Source organism: Diospyros lotus, chromosome 6 (genome assembly GCF_014633365.1).
Source record: "Diospyros lotus cultivar Yz01 chromosome 6, ASM1463336v1, whole genome shotgun sequence".
Classification (NCBI taxonomy): domain Eukaryota; kingdom Viridiplantae; phylum Streptophyta; class Magnoliopsida; order Ericales; family Ebenaceae; genus Diospyros; species Diospyros lotus.
In genome coordinates, this window is record NC_068343.1 from 5,804,405 (window position 1) to 5,823,589 (window position 19,185).

At 36.0% G+C, this 19,185-nt stretch overlaps 2 protein-coding genes across 2 annotated transcripts; both read right to left on the reverse strand.

Annotated features, from left to right (window-relative positions):
• Positions 1–465: 465 nt before the first annotated feature.
• On the reverse strand, positions 466–6,251 carry LOC127804821 (probable beta-D-xylosidase 6). The gene is given in 7 exon segments (XM_052341852.1): positions 466–1,210; positions 3,044–3,463; positions 3,929–4,276; positions 4,396–4,431; positions 4,434–4,492; positions 4,598–4,764; positions 5,260–6,251. Coding segments are annotated over 7 exon segments (2,397 nt in total). The 5' UTR covers positions 6,031–6,251; the 3' UTR covers positions 466–614.
• A 1,705-nt stretch (positions 6,252–7,956) lies between these two features.
• On the reverse strand, positions 7,957–11,353 carry LOC127804080 (probable beta-D-xylosidase 6). The gene is made up of 6 exons (XM_052340808.1): positions 10,424–11,353; positions 10,097–10,263; positions 9,900–9,997; positions 9,466–9,813; positions 8,902–9,321; positions 7,957–8,786 (listed from the first exon to the last, which is right to left on the reverse strand). The coding sequence occupies exons 1-6, from the start codon at positions 11,171–11,173 to the stop codon at positions 8,212–8,214; spliced, it is 2,358 nt and encodes a 785-aa protein (XP_052196768.1). The 5' UTR covers positions 11,174–11,353; the 3' UTR covers positions 7,957–8,211.
• Positions 11,354–19,185: the final 7,832 nt, after the last annotated feature.

A 19,185-nucleotide genomic window follows, 5' to 3' on the forward strand; every position in this document is an offset into this window, starting at 1 on the left:
CCCAAATTATCGATGCCAAGCAACATGTGTTCGGTTTTGAAGCGACAAAGCCAAAAGCAGAGTCTTTACTGCCACAGGGACGTTGGCATTGCATGTGGAGTGATCATGAAACCTCTTTGGTCTATACTTCCTTAATTCTGGCACCCATTGTAAGAAAAATTTATAAGAGCAACAGCTCCTTTCCTGCAATTCCAAGTGATGCACTAGTCCTGAAACCAGAAACACACGCAAGTGCACTTTTGCAAGACAAATGTTTGAACACAAGATAACAAGAATGCAGCTATTGCTTTGCCTTTGTCCTGTCTTTTTTTGCAACTTTGCCGCATTCTACTTTGCGTGGACACTTACAGTTCCTGATCTTCATCCATAACTTTGTTTCCAAATCGCAGGTTTCAATCAAATCTCTACCTGAATAGAACAAGACAATAATCTGCAAGACACTTGAGGTTCCAGAAGCATTTGAAATTCGAGAGAAAGAATGACTAAGTGTATGATTAATTGTACCAAGAATATTCAGGTTTCTTTTTTTCCCTGAATAACATGTATATCTTCCAATAACAGAAACAATGTTGAATTACAAACTTTGATCAATAATTGATTTCAAATGAGCTTTATTATATCTCAATTGAAACAATATGCTCTAGGTCCAACAACATAAGAGTGTGATCACCCAGTGGCAATATTCTTTTTCCTTGCTCGTTGGCAATGGTAAGATGTTCACAGGGATCTACTTTGATGCTTGCTTCAGTGGACCAGTTAGAAATAGTATGGATGCGATCAAATCCAATTAGTTGTCTTTCTGGAGCACCTTTAAAAAATTTGGGCACTCTAGAAAACAACATCAAAACATGGCTTCCGTCTATGTCACCATTATTCATCACAGAGACATGCATGTAGAATGTCAATGAATCACAACATTCCAGCTGATCTTTATGAATATAGTTAACCTCATCTGTTTTTCGTTGGGACAAGCCCTTTCTGTATTCAGCCTTAACAGAACCCGATAAGCTCAATTTGTCTGGGGCAGATAAGAGTTTATAAGTGAAGCTTATATAGCTTAAGCCATGTCCAAATCCATATATTGTGTCACCATTGTAAAATCGATAAGATCTGCCTGGATATCCTCGAGATGGATCAGCTCGCATATTCATATCATTCATGGGTACACGGGTGAATGACTCAGGATACCAGGTTACTGGTAGTCTTCCACCTGTTTTATTTCAAAAACTACATCAACTTTCTGTCTTTGAAGTTGACACAAAGAATATCTACATGACATAAAATAATCATCCCCTTTGTTTATGCCATGGTCAGAAAATAAAATTACGTGTTACACTAACAATTTTCCATTATTAAATTACTTCCCCATTGCCTAAACCCATATGCTTCAATGCATCCCAATAGTATCTCAAACGTGAATCTTAAATTTGACTCCCTAGAATATTACCCTCAAGGGCATTTATCAAATATATATACCCCCTCAAGGGTGGATCATCTTGCGTTTACTGTTGCATTTATGGTGACAACTCTAATTTTGGACTTTCTAAAATGAAATCCGTTGTGAAAAATATATACAATGTACTCAACATCTTTAGTAGTTCATATGTAAGGACAGACATTTCTATGAAGATTTCATATCGTGGAATATCAGGCACTTAAGAATGTGTCAGAAACGTTAATCCAAATATGGTCAAATATCTTTCTAATTTTTCTACGCTCATTCTTAAACATTGTGGGCTAGGAAGTGCAGACTTGAGCCTGAAATGTACTAAACACAGAATACTTGCAGAATATGTGTTAGATGCACTCTACATGTCTGATATACCAAATTGCATGCACTTTCATTAAATATTACTTTTACTTTTAGACACATTAAGGACTCGCAATGGACACTTATGCCCATTGGTTGGCATGCAAGCAGCACACCTAAAGAGATGATGTGTTCTAAAACGTTTTTAGAACTTTTTTTTGGCATAAAATTGACAAATGCAACAAATTTTATGTAAAAAAAAAAACAAAATGAGCATAATTATAATGCCTAACAAAAATAATTATCTTTTTATAAGTTGAATGAAATTTATATTATCATTATTAGGGGTTTAATGGTCTCTTTACGTTGGATTACTATTTCATAATATTTTTTTTATATGTTGAATGATGTTTATATTATCATTATTAGAATTTTAACAGCATTTTTATGATGGATTAGTAGTATTTTGCAATATTTTTTTACATACTATCACTATTATAAATTGAATAATATCTTTATTAATAATAGTTTTCGATAGTTTTAGTACATATTGGTAATTATATCCATAAACCGACCTAATCATTACTATAGGGAAAATACATGTCCATCATATAAACATATTGGAACCACATTATAATTAAGAATAAATTAAAAAGTAAATCTAAAACAACAACAATTTATACATTTACTTATTATTTTGAATATCAAGAATTATTTCTTAATATTTTGGTAAAATAAATAATAAAACAAAAAAGCATTCATAATGTACAAAAATGAAGAAGTTATATTTGCATGTATACATATGCCCCTACATGTTGTTTCCTAAATTTTATAAAAATGATTGTGATGGCCAGGCTATGTTATATCATGTTTTCAGTTAGGGTGTGTTTGATAGCATTTAGTTGGAAAAGAAAACATTTTTCAACTTGCATGAACAAGAAACCCACCTCCCCCTAGATGGAATTTTCCATGGAAAAGAGATCAAATGATGCTTTAATGGTTGTACCATGGAATTCAATTCCATGGAAAATGTAGTGTGTCAAACAACAAAGATGGAATCCAATTCCTTGGATGGGACATTTTTCATGGAATTTTCATACTATCAAACACACCCTTAGTGTTTGTATCTTGCTTCATAGCTCCACATAAGCAATATAAACCGTGACTAGAGTAAACACGATTACAAAGTGATGACAAGTTTGTGTAAATATATTTAAATGTCAATGTGGTTACCAATGATCTTGAATGACCCCCATACTATGGAATCGCAAGATGCAATAGCACGATACCAACCTGGATTGTATTCTCCAAAGATGACTTCTGCAAGTGCCTTTCCACCAGCCTCTCCAGGGTAACCAATCCAGAGAATACTTGCAATTTGTGGGTTGCCCTTAGCAAATGACACATCAAGTGGTCCCCCACCAGCAACAACTAAAACCAAAGGTTTTCGACTCTTAGAAGCAATGGAGTTGACAAGAGCCATCTGATAGCCTGGCAAGAGAAGACTGTATCTGTCAAGGTCTTCAGTTTCTTGGGACAAATCTAATCCAGCTACAACAATGACAATATCAGCTTTTTTAGCAATAGAAAGAGCATCAGTAAATCCAGCATTGGAATTGCAAGCTACACCATCAAGGCAACCAGCTGAGTAGAATACTTTCTTTGCATAGTCCTGGAATACATCAAGAAGGGTTTTTGAACTGCAAGGAACTCCTACAATTCAGATACGAGGAAACTAAATCAGCAATGGCATCCAACAAGTAACTCTGATGATTTTGCATAAAGGATTCAAAGGGGAAGAAAACTCAATAATTCACAGAAAAGACAATTTATATATCTGGAAGGAACTGTAAAGTCTCAGTTTTTACCTTTTGATTTTTTTTTTTTTTTTTTGGTGGGGGGGGGGGGGGGGGGGGGATGGGGGGGCATTTTTATCCAGAAGAAGCACATATTATAACAATGTTCCAAAAAAATTTCAAAGTGCTTCAGTACGATTTATCAGGACACCTACAAAGTAATTAAACTACCTAATCTGTTTCTATTTGTAAATGAGAGAAAGGTACCAGATCTTCACAGAAAAGTTCATTTAAGACTTTGAAATTCTAAAATGATAATATGCAAAAAAAGATATTCAGGTAAGCTTATGCAAAGTGCAGAGCTCTATATGCAAAACAAAACCTGTATAACCACCACCCAACTGGGTGCTGTTTGCCATGGGACCAATAATAGCCAAGGAAGAAATCTTATTTTTCTTTAAAGGCAGAAACTTCTTCACATTCTTAAGAAGTACAATGCCCTGCCTTGCCGCGTCAAGTGCCAGCATCTTGTGCTCTGAAGTGCAAACATTTTGGGGTCCTAACTTTCCAAACTTCTTCTTGATAGGATCTCCATTGAAAAGCCCAAGACGAATTTGAACTGAAAACAAATTGAGAAGAGCTCTGTCTATGTCTTCTTCTTGCACCTTGCCCTGATCTATTGCTGATTGAGTGTGCCGCAGCATATATGTTCCACAGTTAATATCCGTTCCTTAAAAAAAAATTCAGAAGTTCTATTAACTGTTTTGTGTAACTTTCACAGGTACCACTTGAAAATGCGAAAAAAAAAAAAAAAGGTTTGACTTTCCAGTAGAGGAAAAGAAATTAAACCTGCTTTAAGAGCAAGAGCTACTGCATCTTCTGGGGTTTCGAGTAATGCTGATATTCATATATGGTGGCCACGGCATCACAGTCAGATGTGATATATCTGTAGTTGTGGCATTGAAAGAATCATGTGTAAGTGTGATAGTCAGTCTCATTTTAAGTGACCATTTTGTTAAATTTTACTTAGTGAAGTTCTATGGCATATCACCCTTTGAATCCCCACTCATCTCGAGCTTTTTGCAAGAGATCTTTGCTTGCACATACAGGAATCCCATTGACGGCATTGTATGAACACATCAAGCAGCTTGCTTTACCTTGTTGGATACAACTCCTAAATGGTGGTTGATATGTGTCCTCCAAATCCTGCTCTGAAATCTGAGCATGGAGACAAATACAACAGTTACAACTCAAGTATTAAACATAATCAATCTCAATTTGAACATCTATTCCTATTTGGCCATCTATACTTAGCCATGTTGAACCATCAGATGATAAAATATCACACGCCTGTCCTATTTAGCATCAGACATAAAAAGTCAGATTCATCTTAAATATGTTCCTAGCAGCCCCATAGACCTTGAGTTACAATCCGATCACACCTATTTATTTATTATGTATATTATCATTCAAAAAAAAAAAAAAATTGTTTTGTGTTCCATTTGTTCTTATAATGGCTATGATAAAGATTCATATCTAAAATGTGCATGAAACATTTTGGATTTTCCAATCAAGTTGAAACTTACAGCTCCAGTGGTGATTTATATTTCATTTGATCTTAATTGTCTGGATGGAATGCATACATGCTATGAGAAATTGAATCAGAGAAAAAAAATTAAAATTCAAAAAAGAAAAAACAGTGAAGACACTTACCACAGCATTGAAGTTATATCTGGCGTACATCCCCCACTTCTCCAAATCATATGCAGTGAAATGCTTGCAACAAGCAGACAACATCAGCTCATCGCCACCACCATCTTCTGCCAGCACTCTCTTTCCCCCAAGCCCATACTCATTTCCAATTTCAACCCTCTGATCCCCACCTTGAAATCCCTTCACAAATTCGATCGCATAGGCCGCCGCAACCATAGGATCTTCGCCGGGCGACTCTTGGCCTCTCCCCCATCTGGGGTCCCTGAAGATATTAACAGTCGGAGCCCAAAACGTCAGCCCAGCTTGCCCAACATTGTACATTGCCCTGGCCTCAACCGCGATGGCCGATGCAATCGAGCGCCAAAGAGTTCTGTTGAAAGCAGCCGCGGTGACGAGAACTTGAGGGAAGATGGTGGCCGATTGAATTGGGCCGCCATTGAAGATGACTCCAGGGCCGTTGGATGCAATTCCGTGGATGGACTCGGACCACCACTCGTAGGCGGGAATACCGAGCCTCGGTAACCCGGTGGTGTTGTCGGTCAGCTGCTGGATCTTCTCGGGGAGGGTGAGGTAGGAGATGAGAGATTGGGCTCTGTCTCTGACAGAAAGAGAGGTGTTGCAGAATGGGTAGGAGTTGCAGGGCGGCTTACAGGGGAAAGAGGGATGGGGGTTTGATGAGATTGGTTGAGAATTGGATGTGATCAAGCCGGAAAGGACTATAAGGATGTTGAGGAAGATGAGGAATTCCCATTTTGGTTGCTGTAGAGGCATCTGAATGGGTCTGCCTACGATGTGTTTGCTCTAATGTCTGTTCGAAAACAGTCTACCTGCTGCCAACTCGAAGACTGGTAGATCATATAGGGTGGAAGAAGAAGGGGTTAAATAATCACCGTGGCAAGTTTTGCTTTGTTTGTTTTGTCTGAATGTGAACGGTTGGGATATGCACTCTCGACAGGCCATTGGTCTGTTGGTAAACAGTATAGTTATGATAAGGAGCCTTTCACCGTTAGAACGAACTGAATATTTATTGAGGAAGAAGACAAGAATCCGAGGAGAAGGAGAGCAGTGCGAGTGGTGTTTCACTGTTTAGTTACGCAAAATAATTTTGAATTTTGAATTTTGTTATTTCTTATTTTTATATTTATTTTTTAACATAGAATTTTAGAAATTTGTTTAATTGTTAAATGTGAAAAATTTTTTCTTACTTAGAATTGTTAAATGAATGTTTCGGATCACCATGATCAAACTTTCAATTGGATATTTTTAGTTTCAAGATATTTTAAACGATTTTTGAGTTTTGAGTTTATTTGGCCCTTACTATACTTACAAAAAAAAAGACAGAATTTGTGGATTTTTTAATGTTTAACTTAGTCACTATACTTTAGACTAAATAATATAGTAATAATGCAATTAATAAGATATTTATTCTTAAAAAATCACATCTTCATATAGACTTAGTGCAAGATTGATTAAAAAGTAAGAGCATGCCACATGAAATTTTTTGATGATCAGTAAGGAGTGGTGGGTGGTCTAAATTCCTAAATTCGAATTCATTTCTTACATAATTATTGTGGATCAAATTTAGATTTATTTCTTTTATCAAAAATTATAAAATTGAGCGATAAAATCCCGCAAAAAAAAAAAAAAAAAGGCATCTAAGAGTATGCCACGTGAATAATTGGATTTAATCTCCTGTATGAGCTTGACTGGCCAACAATACATGGGCATGGGGATGATTAACTTTAGGGGTAAGTTTTGAGTTTTTTTAGACTTTAAGTCTAATTTTCAGGTTTAATTTTCATAAATTTAATGGGTCTCCAGATTAAATTTGAGTTATTAAATTAGATCTGATCTCTAGAAGAGATTTTTTATTTTTTACTCTAATGTTGGAATAGCCAATCATCACAATTGAAAAATGTTTGAAATGATTATTTTAAGTAGTGATGTTAATTTTTGACGTGACCCGATTATATGACACGAAAATACACGAAATTAAGCGACTTAGGATTGGGACTAATCGAGTTCAAGTTATAGATGAGTCAATCTATTCATGATAAAGTTATTTTCGTGTTTTAAACAGATTAATCCGTCTAACTCGTTTAGACAACTAATAACCCGTTTAATTAAATGGGTTAATAGGTTGACCCGAACACATTAACACGATTATAAACAAAATGACACATTTAATTAAAAAAGTTAATAGATTGATCTGATCACATTAACATGATTATTATATAATGTGATTGTGTAATATCTAATTTAGAACATTTCATTTTATTATTGAATGACTGTATTTATTTTATTGTTGGGATGATTGTATTTTATTTTTTTCTTGGATGACTGTATTTTATTTTGCATGTTAGATGACTTTTATTATATGTTGATTATTGAAAATATTCTTATTTTAACAAGTTGAAAAGTGTTTTATTCGTGTTAACGTGCTATGTCGTATTTGTTTAATAAGTGGATTACCGTGTCGTGTCGTATGTAATCTGTTTAACTGATTTGTTAAATGGGTTATGCATGTCGTGTCGTATAACCCGTTTAATAAACAAATCCGTGTTAGGGTTGAGAGTTTTGACACGATTAATTAATCGTGTCGTGTCGTGTTTGTATTATATGTGTGTCTCCACATAACACGATTATAACTCGTCAACCCATTTTACCATCCTAATTTTAAGTTTCCTTCACAAGAAATTAAGAAATCAAACATTAATTTATTCATCCCAACAAATTACATGTCTTGATTTTCCAATCAATCCCACGAAAGCCATGGAACTTTCTAATTATTAGATATATGAACAAACTCCTGGTAAGAGTACCCACAACTGACAACCATATATGCATCTCCCACATAGTTGTTGCTTATGAGCACCTAATTCTACACAGTGCTCAGGGTAAAGCATGATCTTCATCAATTGACAACCATACATGCAACTTCACATCATATTATCATACTTCAATGGAAACAATATGCTCTATATCCCCAACCATTAGAGTATGATTTCCCAACAGCAAAATTCTTCTTCCATACTCGTCTGCAAAGCTGAGATGCTCACAAGGATTTACCACGAAGTTCGTCTCTGCAGCCTTGCAGGTTGTAGTATGCACCCGATCAAAACCGATGAGTTGTTTTCTTGGAGCGCCTTTAAAAAAATTTGGCACTCGAGAAAACAACAGCACAACATTGCTTCCATCCATGCCGCCGTTATTTGTCACAGAGATCTGTACATTGAATACCAACGTATCACAGTATCTTAGCTCGTCGACGTAAGCGTAGTTGCGCTCATCTCCTACATATACATCCGTTGTTGTTCCCAAAAGGCTCAGTTTGTTTGGAGCAGACAACAGGGTGTATGTGAAAGTTGTATAGCTTAAGCCATCTCCGAATTCATAAATAGTTTCTCCAATATAAAAACGGTAAGTTCTTCCTGGATAACCTCGAGATAGATCAGGCCGCATGTTCATGTCAGTCATTAGTAAATTAGTGAATGACGATGGATACCAGGTCACAGGCAATCTTCCACCTGTTTGTTTCGTTCCAGAAATTACAAAATTCATGATTTTTGTACTGATATCCAGGCAATGTTGCATTGTTTAGTCTCCTAAGTTGTAATAAATTGAAAACTTATTTGTGCTAACCTGGATTATAATCTCCAAAGATGATTTCAGCAAGTGCCTTCCCACCAATCTCTCCAGGGTAACCAATCCATACAATACTTGCAATTCGAGGGTTGTTTTTAGCAAACGATACGTCAACGGATCCAGCACCTGTAAGAACTAAGACCAATGGTCTTTTACTCACAGCAGCAACTGCCTCAATAAGATCCTTTTGAAAACCTGGCAAACGAATGTGGTAACGGTCCACTTCTTCATATTCTTGAGTCGTGTCCAATCCAGCTACTAGAATGACAGTATCGGCTTCTCTAGCAACAGAAAGGGCCTCAGCAAATCCAGCTCTTGTTTTGCAAGGTACGCCATCTAGGCAACCAATTGCATAGGATATTTTCTTTGAATACGATTGAAATGCATCAAAAACGGTAGATGGGCTGCAAGGAATCCCTACGATTTAGAAATTCAACAGATAAATCAGCATAATATCAAGTCAAGGGTTCTAACAGCAATAATATATTAATTAAAAAGACAAATATATGTATATGTATATATATATGAAGTGAAAATTGCTTTCGATAAAGGCGACTGAACCTGTATAATCGCCACCCATTGTGTGGTTGTTTGCCATTGGACCGATAAGGGCCAAGGAAGAGATTCCATTCCTTTTCAAAGGCAGAAACTTGTTCTCATTCTTCAGAAGAACAGTTCCCTGCCTAGCTGCTTCGAGTGCCAGAGCCTTGTGTTCCGAAGTGCAAACATCTTGAGGTCCAAAGTTTCTGAACAGCCCATTTGCAGGGTCTCCGTTGAAAATTCCCAGACGAATTTGAACTGAAAACAGATTGAAAAGTGCTCTGTCTATGTCTCCTTCTTCTAGCTTCCCCTGCTGTATTGCAGATAGACCATATAGAGCCGTATAATTTCCACACTCAATATCCATTCCTATGGAAAAACGAGTAAGTTAATAACAGTCATATCAAGTCTCCCCCATGTTTTACATGGAATGCAAAATGGTTAAAGAAAAAAACCTGCTTTAAGGGTAATAGCCACCGCATCTTCCCGAGTTGTGGTGAAATTATGGTGTTCATATATGGCCGAAACAGCTTCACAGTCTGAGGTTATATACCTGCACTTGCACCATTTCAAAGATCACTTGTAAGCCACACTGATCTAAAATGTTACATTGTTTTATCTCAATTGAAACACGTGGTTTCATAAAACACACCCGTTGAAACCCCATTCCTCTCTAGTTCTTCGCAAGAGATCTTCTCGTGCGCATGCCGGCACCCCATTGATCGAATTATATGAACACATTACGCAACTTGCTTTGCCTTGTTGAATACAACTCTTAAATGGTGGCTGATACGTGTCTTCCATGTCCTGCTCTGTAACCTTGATACAGAGAGAGAATAACTGAATAACTTTTAACTACAACTAGCCCTAAAAACGAAAGATCAGCTTTACTCAGGTACGAGTTTGATTTTCTATACAAGTTGAAACTTAAAGCTATGTACACTTGATCCATGGTGGCTTAAAATTTTGAAACTTTTACCACAGCATCGAAGTTGTATCTGTTGTGAATGCCCCACTTGTCGACATCGTAGGCGCTGTAATGCTTGCAACAAGCGGACAGCATCAGCCCGCCGTTGCCGCTGTTTTCCGCCAGCTCCCTCCTCCGACCAAACCCATCTCCACTTCCGCCGCCAGCCAACCTATCCTCCCCCTGAAACCCTCTGACAAACTCGACGGCGTAAGCCGCCGCAACCAGCGGATCTTCTCCGGTTGTCTCTTGGCCTCGGCCCCACCTGGGGTCCCTGAAAATGTTAATATTCGGCGCCCAAAACGTCAGACCAGCCTGCCCGACGTTGAAGAATGCCCGGGCCTCGACCCCAATGGCCGCCGCGATCTCGTACCAGAGACTCCGGTTGAAGGAAGCTCCGGTGACTATGACTTGAGGGAAGCTGGTGGCCGACGGAATGATGCCGTTGAAGGTGACTCCGGGGCCGTTGTCGTTAATCCCGTGGAGGGATTCCGACCACCACTTGTAGGGCGGAATACCGAGCCTTGGCACACCGGTGGCATTGTCGATGAGCAGGTGGATTTTCTCGGGGAGGGTGAGGTGGGAGATGAGAGACTGGGCTCTGGCGGCCACTGAAAGAGTGATGTTGCAGAATTGGTAGGAATTGTACGGCGGCTTACAGGCGAATTGAGGATGTGGGTATGGTAGGATTGATTGAGGAAACCCAGTGGTGAAGCCAAATAGTGCTATGATGGTGAGGAAGAAGAGCGATCTCCATTCCATCTGCGAAATCGCTAATTAGGGTTATTGTTGTATGGTTAGCTGGAAGGTAAGGCTCACAGTCAGTGGTTGGTTTAAATAGAGCAGATAGAAATTTGAGGCTGCAAAGGCCACACTGGATTGAGTAAGCATGGGGGGAAGAAAGGGACGATGAAATTCAGATAAGAGCGGCTGACCAGGACCACATCACGTTTTATGTAAAATTTTTAATTTCCCTCTTTCAGATCTATCGTGTATTGGAGATATTATTCGGCACTTCTGCAAGAAGGTAGCTAGCTGCTCAGAGATGAGGAAGATTCCACCATCCAGATCAGGGATGAAGACAAAAGGGAAGGTATGGTGGGTTGTCACATCACTGATACTCAATACTCTCTAGTTTTGTTTAGAAGAAGCAAGGCTAGTCCCAGATGCACCAAAAACAGAACCAGACAAACGGAAAGGTGGCTGTCCCGTTCGTTTCTGGATGGGCCAATGCCACACGCATCTTTTGTTGGATCGCTTGGCTTAGGAACTAAGAGGTCCAAGGCCACAACAGCTTTGACACCATGGGCTGAGTTCGAGTTTTGTCATTCCATGAAGCTTTCATCACTGTCATGTCTGGTTCGGGTTCGAGAAAGATTCATTATGTTTTCATTTTTATTTAGGCTAAGAGCATCCAATGTTGAACACCAAATTGGACGCCAAGTTGGGGTCTAACAGTAAATTGCACCAAATATTTTAACACCATTTTTGTGTTGTCTCCGATGTTGGACACCAGATTGGTGTAAATTTTTTTTTAAAGAATATTCTATAAATAAGTATTTAATAAATATTAATAGTATAGTATAATTAAAAATAATTAGTCATATTTTATAAAAAAAAATTAAAAATTATAGTCATAATTTTTTTTTCAAAATATGTTATTCTAATTAATTTTTTTACTAAATTTTTAATTAATTATTTTCGCATAACTTTTATCAAATTAATTGTTTATCCACCTAATTATTTATCTATCTCATTTTTCAACTAATATTTTAAATCAAATAAACTATTTTTCCCATAAATATTTTTTTTACTTAATATTTCAATTAATTTTCTTATCTTCTTTTATCCACATATTTTTTTCTTATTTATTTCACAACTAACTTTACTACATAACACTAACTTTTATCTAATGTATGATAATGTACCTTTCATTAAAAAAAAATTATATTATAAAAGACTGTACTACCATCTATTTCATCATCAATCTTCCACAAAAGTGAGAGAGAAATCATTTGGCATTTATCTTTCAAATGAGTTTCAAAGTCGGTTCATCTCACGTGTCCTTTTCATCTTTATTTTCATCCTCAAATCCTGAATTTAGAGTATTTGCATTAAGAATATTTTTTTTCTATTAAGTAATTATTAAAATACAAAAATTCATATACATAAACAAAAATATTTCATTTTATATTAACATGGTATTTATAAAATATATTAAATATTTTAAAATATATTTAATATTATAAATTTAATAAATCATTATAAATGTTAATAAAATATTTTCATCGGTATATATTTTTTATAATAATCTAATTTATATTTTTAATTATTAATCAAAATATACAAATATAATAAAAGTGATAAAGGATATAAAGAGAATAAGTTATTTTGAAGTTATAAAAAAAGGGTAAAATTAGGAATAAAATAATATAAAAAAATTTGGTGTTACGGTATTCACTTAACACCAAATTTTATTATTGAAAATTGTGTCCAACACCATTTTGGTATATTTATTGGAGACACTTTTTTGCGCCAAATTGCAGTTGGCATTGGCGCTCCATTGAAAGTTGAGGGACCTAATAGGTTCTTGTTTAAGTTAAGGAATCTAAATGATGAAAGGTGGGGGACTGATTATGCCTTTAGCCTTTTTATTTACCCTATCCCATATACATGCAATAATGATTTTATTGATTCTCAAGATACAAGTTAAGTAGTTAAACCATAATAAGTTGGGATTTATACCAATAAATTTTGAATTCGATTCCTTATCTTGCGTAATAAGGTAAAATTTTGATTTGTAATTTATCTTCTCTATCAAAATCAAGAAAACGAACGTGAGCACATAAGAACAATAATTTCAATAATAATTTTATTAATGAAATGTTATATTTTGACAAATGGGTGGCTTAAGTTGATACTGGCAGCACTGCACTAGCAATCCAAGCCCAGTTCAATCCATCAACTAAACGGTGTCCATAAATTTTAATATAAAAAAGAAAAAAAAGAAGAAGTTAATACCGGCGACTATCAGGATCCGGCAATTGTCGGTGACTCTCCGACGAACTAAGTGATCGGCGGCGAACCGACCACCGGTAAAAGTGGGTGAGCATGTGATCAAAGTCGAATGGAATTAACGTTCAAATTACACCACAGCTTGAATTTGAAATTGATGTTTGAGATTCCGTAATCATCTTGGATTAGTACAATTGACTTTCCTTTGCGCGCGGACTCACATTAATTGATCATTAAAAAAAGGAAAAGTTAATTAATTAATTAATCTGGGTCGAGTCACCAGCTTTATCCATGCACCCAAATATTAATTTTTTATTTGAATGATAATAAAGACGCGTAATTATTTTTTATATTTATTTATTTATTTATTGTTGAGCAAATAATTAACATGGCGAAAGTTCAGGGTTTGTGCTTGGAAATCAACCACTCTTTAACTACTCTTAATTTTGTAATGAGGTAGCTTGTAAGCTAAAATGTCCGTAATTAAATATTCTTCAATCGTTGACAATGTCTCCTAATTTTATGTCATCCATCTTCTGAATTTGGTAAATTTTATTATTTGTTAAATTTGGGCACATGTGGATTTGCCTGTTCGCATACGTACACTTATAAGTTGAATTTGCAAACTGAAGCAACTGCAACACTCAACTGAGAGAAGTCTTATTTTTAAACTCCATGATCGGCCCAGTAATGGCTCTCTCTTAAACGAGAATGGGCCCACCCCGGCCCAGTGGGAACGGACCTGGGCTTGCTTTTCCGGTTGGCTCTTGTCCCAGTTTATGTAATTTTATGGAAATGTGTCAAATTTACCCTAGAGTATATATTAAAAAGGAACAATTTTTTTTTTACTTATAAAATACAAAAAAAAAATTAATAAGGGTGTAAACAAACCAAGATTTGTTCAATTTGAGTTCATTTATGTTTATTTATAAATTAATTGAGTAAATTTGAACAAGATTTTGAAACTTGATCATAAGACTTGTTTTAACTCGATTATTCTCATCAAAGTTCATTTATGCCTTTTACATAAGTTTGTTTCATTTGGAAGTGAGCATTTACTTACCAAGAGCAAAAATTGTACAAAATACGACACATCAATAAGCGAGGTTTTATTTTTGTTGTACCCCTTTCTCTCTTTCCGAGAGAGTTCTCATTGAAAGAGTTCTCTCGGAGAAAGGAGCTCTTGGAAAGAAGGTTACGAAGGCCTTTCAGTAGCTTTCGATAGACTCTCTCTGAAAGCCCCTCGAAGCAGCCTTTCCAAGAGGTTAGCAAGGCATCGTACACGTGTCCCAATCAACCATTGAAATTTGGACTTCTATAAAAAAGACAAGATGCAACACGATTGGGGGGATCTAAACATCTAGTAATCCATCTAGACTCTTTTAAATTTCTCTTTCCGAAGTCTCCTTCATTTCTTTCCGTAACCTTTCCTTTTCCTGCATACTAACTTAACCGTCGGAGAGTCTTTATGGGAGATCCTTCCCATAAGCCTTCTAATCTTGGTTACATGTTGCAGTTCTTCTGGAAACAGAGCCCAAGTCTCCTTCACCCCCTTCGAGAGAGCTTTTATTCTCTTTGAGACCTTTGAAGCACCTTCCCAAAAAAGACCTTTTCTCTTTCCGAAAGTCGATTGATTCCTCTTTGAAGGGTGTATCAAACCCTATCCGAGAGCCTTTTCCCGCATCCAGGCTTTAGGCCAGTTATGCCTTTTCAAGAGAAGCTACATCTCCAAGCGTCATACCTATCTCTGTGACACGGTTCCTCTCCAAGGATATCCATCCGAGAAACATTTTCCAATCATTTTGCAGCCTTCTCTTAGGAAGCCTTCTCTCTAAGGGGGCCCCTTCAGCAGTTGTACTTTCGGAGACCAACAACTCACTCGGCTTCGTACGACGATTTCCCTCATCCCAAAAAAATTTCTATTGTTGTATTTTGACAACAACGCTTTTATAACTCAAACAAAAATTTTAGTTTACTTATTATTTATATATTTATGATTCACAAATGAACTTATTAACAAACTCATTTTTTGTCCAAAAATATGGTCATCTTTGATGGTCAGATGGGAAAACAAGGCACGAGTTGGAAGCACTCAACATGCCCAATGATTCATAAAAGTAAAGCAAGCAAAGGTCCATTGTGAAAATGAAAGTGTCTTGGGTGTTATTAAGGGAGAATGTCACAACCTATAACTCTCTAGCTAGTTGGAAGGGCCAATCAAATGACATGGGTGATTTATTCTTCCTAGCTTATTGATATATTAGTTGTGGGTATATGTATGTAATGTTAGAATATCTTAATTATATTTCGTATTATAAGTTTGTCATTTAATAAGGGGTAAGAGTGACCATGCCTCTCTATTGCTTGGGGCATCACGAGAAAGAATCAAGTTGATGTGTAACACTAAAAATTTAAAAATTGTGCTTGAAATTTAAGCGTTACATATTTGTAAACTATATTTAAAGAGTCTTCATCTTTAACTGATCATAATTAAAAGAGTGAAACTCAAACATGCACGATTAAAAATAAATAATTAAGTTGACAAATTTAACTCGATCGACTAGAACACAATTAAAAACAAACAATTAACTTAAAACCTTAATAATAATGAATGAGGTGGGGGCGGTGTGAAAGGAGCCCACACAGTAAGTTGATGGGTTGTAATTACAAAAACAAACAAAACGAAAGATAACGTTTTCCCATGCAATGTTTTCCCGTGAAGAGGCGCTTGTTAGTTATCCCAGCATCTCCCTTGGCAAAATGATTGAGCAAACAGCGCCACCCTTTGTCCCAACTCGAAATTCACAATGATGATGATCTGTGAGTGCAGTCTCAAGTTCAAGTTGAGGCAATTAGAGACAATCTCAGCTACGCAACCTTAATCATGATCATTTCAAGCATTAACAAACGAAGATCATATCATCTCCTTGATCTGCTTGTTATCGCCTAGCTAGCTAGGGTAGTTTTTCTGCAACCTGACTAAATCCACTTAATGACTCCGTTTAATCATGTCTTGAATAATATTTAGATCCGTTCATTCAAATGGGTATTTTTCTTATCATTTTTACTGTTTTAATTCGTTGCGATCGAGAGAGAGAGAGAGAGAGAGAGAGAGAGAGATGGAAGCAGCAGCTCTCAAATGGAATCTCCAGCATCTAGCTAGTACTCTCATGACAGTCCAAATTGCACTACTGTTTAATGGTCACATGGAACGGAAACACGTTTGATCAAAAACTTCTTGTTCTTATATCTTAGGAGGGAAATGAGAAATACTGGAATTAATGTTTTTGTGGTGAACGAACGTATTCTCTCTAAATTATTATACTGAATATGATTAGTTATTAATGTCGCTAATTAATTACCATCAGATCAGAGATGAATTCTGGGATGCAAACAATATCAGAGCTGCATGATGCTGTTGTTATTATTTTCTCTTTTTCCTTTTTCATATAAATCGATCAAAATTTCATAAAAATGCCAAGTTCTAAAGTTCTTTAATTAGGAGATATATAACCTTGGGAGAAGTAATGTGATGTGAATGTAATTAATTATGAAGACAACAACAAATAATTAGATGTATGATTGCTCTAGTCTAGTTGAAGCTACCCACATCTGCAGCATATATACTAACTGAATTCGGTCAGTAGAAATGTTAGCATGTGTGTGATCAGAATGGACATTTTGATATTAAGAAACAATTAGTACGTACAATGATTGTTTTTATTGAGTTATTTCTTATAGTTGTTATTTATTAATTACCAATAACATTAAATTAATCAGGTTTTCTATTTATTTATTTTTTATTTTGAAAATCTATATAAATTAAGAGAATTTATATTATATATATATCTCATGTCAACGCTCAGTATATATTTAATGGACGCTACTCCCCCCGTATCACTTGTTATATATATATGGATGCATATGAGAATTAGCCACCTATTTTATCTACAGTAATTAGAGATGAACAGAGAGATTAAACCACAAATGTATTAATGCAAAGCTTAATAATCTTGGAAAAATTAGTGGACTTTGATGAGCTGCCTCATTGTACTGACCGTAAGCTAATCACCACGCCTTTTGATGCTCCGATTCTCTGAGAGTCCCTCGTTTTCTTGTGCTGATTTAGACAATGTGATGGACATCACAACCTCTTTCACATTCTCTTTATGTCAATACCCACCAGCCCACTTCTAGCTCTCGCTCTCTCTCTCTCTCTCTCTATATAGCAGCTACTCACAAATATTAATTTTTATATGAATTTTGTATTTTATATTATATTAATATAAATATATAAAATATTAGTTAAGATGTGAAACTTAAACTGTTTACGTAGCATGTCCGTTATTAATTATGTTTCCAAAAATTAATTTTGCAACAAAATATTATTATTATATTATTATATATATTACAACAACATCATCTTCAAATGCGAATATATATATATATATAGATGTATTAACCGATCAATCTCTCAAAAGAGTGCGTTTTAAAGTGCATTTTATTTACTCATCATTTGAGTGCCAATTATACATGAATCCAGCAGAAAGTGAAGAACATGCAAAACCCAGTTACTATGTATAATGTATGCAGTACTGCAATGGGGCGGGGGGGGCGTGTGGAGGCACAGCAGTGTTTAGAAGGGAAGAAAAGGAGTGAAAATGGAAAGGAAAATTCACGAAGAAGAATGCATGTGAGAGTGAGAACAATCAAGTCCTCACTCAGAACAAGTTGTCCTGTCTGATCTCTCGCTCTCTCTCTTTGAACAATCTGCACTATGTTACCTCATCAGCAGCCTGTACTACCTCTCCATATATATATATATATATATAGACACACACACACACATATATAAAATCAAAATAATGGGCCCACCCACAGCCAATCATAGCATGGAAACAGCAGACAGCGAGCTCATGAATAGCGGTTTTGGTTTCCCTGCACAACAAATATTGTGGGCAGCTGCCTCTGGATTACAAAAAATATTCGTATACTGTGTCAACATGCATCCATCTCTAAACGACACCACCACAGTGAGAACGTATGGCAAAACCGCTTTCTTTCCAAAAAACAAAAACCACCAACCTTTTCTGGAACGATGGCCGTGGTTTCTATATATGTAAATTCGTCTGTTGTATAATATCATCAGCGTACAGGTGATACTGCACCATTTCTGATACATTTCATGCACTAGGCTAAGGCGTTGTCGACTGGTTCTTTTGCTTCTTCCGGAAAAATGATCTAAGCCGCCCAGACACCAATATATATATATATATATGTATATTCTCATCATATATCATATACATATATATGTGATCTGATCCAATGGCTAATTAAGATCCAGCAACTGTAATCATGAGTTGCATGGTAGGTAGCCCAAGGACTTGAGAAATCAAAGAAGAATTCTTTGGTATTTTTCTAAGGGAAAGTTTTGTCATATTGGGAAAATTGACAGCTTGAAATACGGGCAGAACCCAAAAAAAAAAAAAAAAACAGCCACATGCCTCAGGTGTCACATTCACGTGAATTCTTGGTTGATTGATCCATTTCATTTCTATATCATATATACATTCTTCTTCTAGATTTTATTTCCACCTCGAAATATCTGGCTAATTAATAAGAACCTTACCTGTTTAATTTACTGTACAAACATACATCTCTAGTTTAATTGTACTGGACTAGCCAGATGCTATATATGGTTAACTGAATTATTTCTAAAATCTACATGTATTAAGGGAAAATCACATTTAATTTTATTT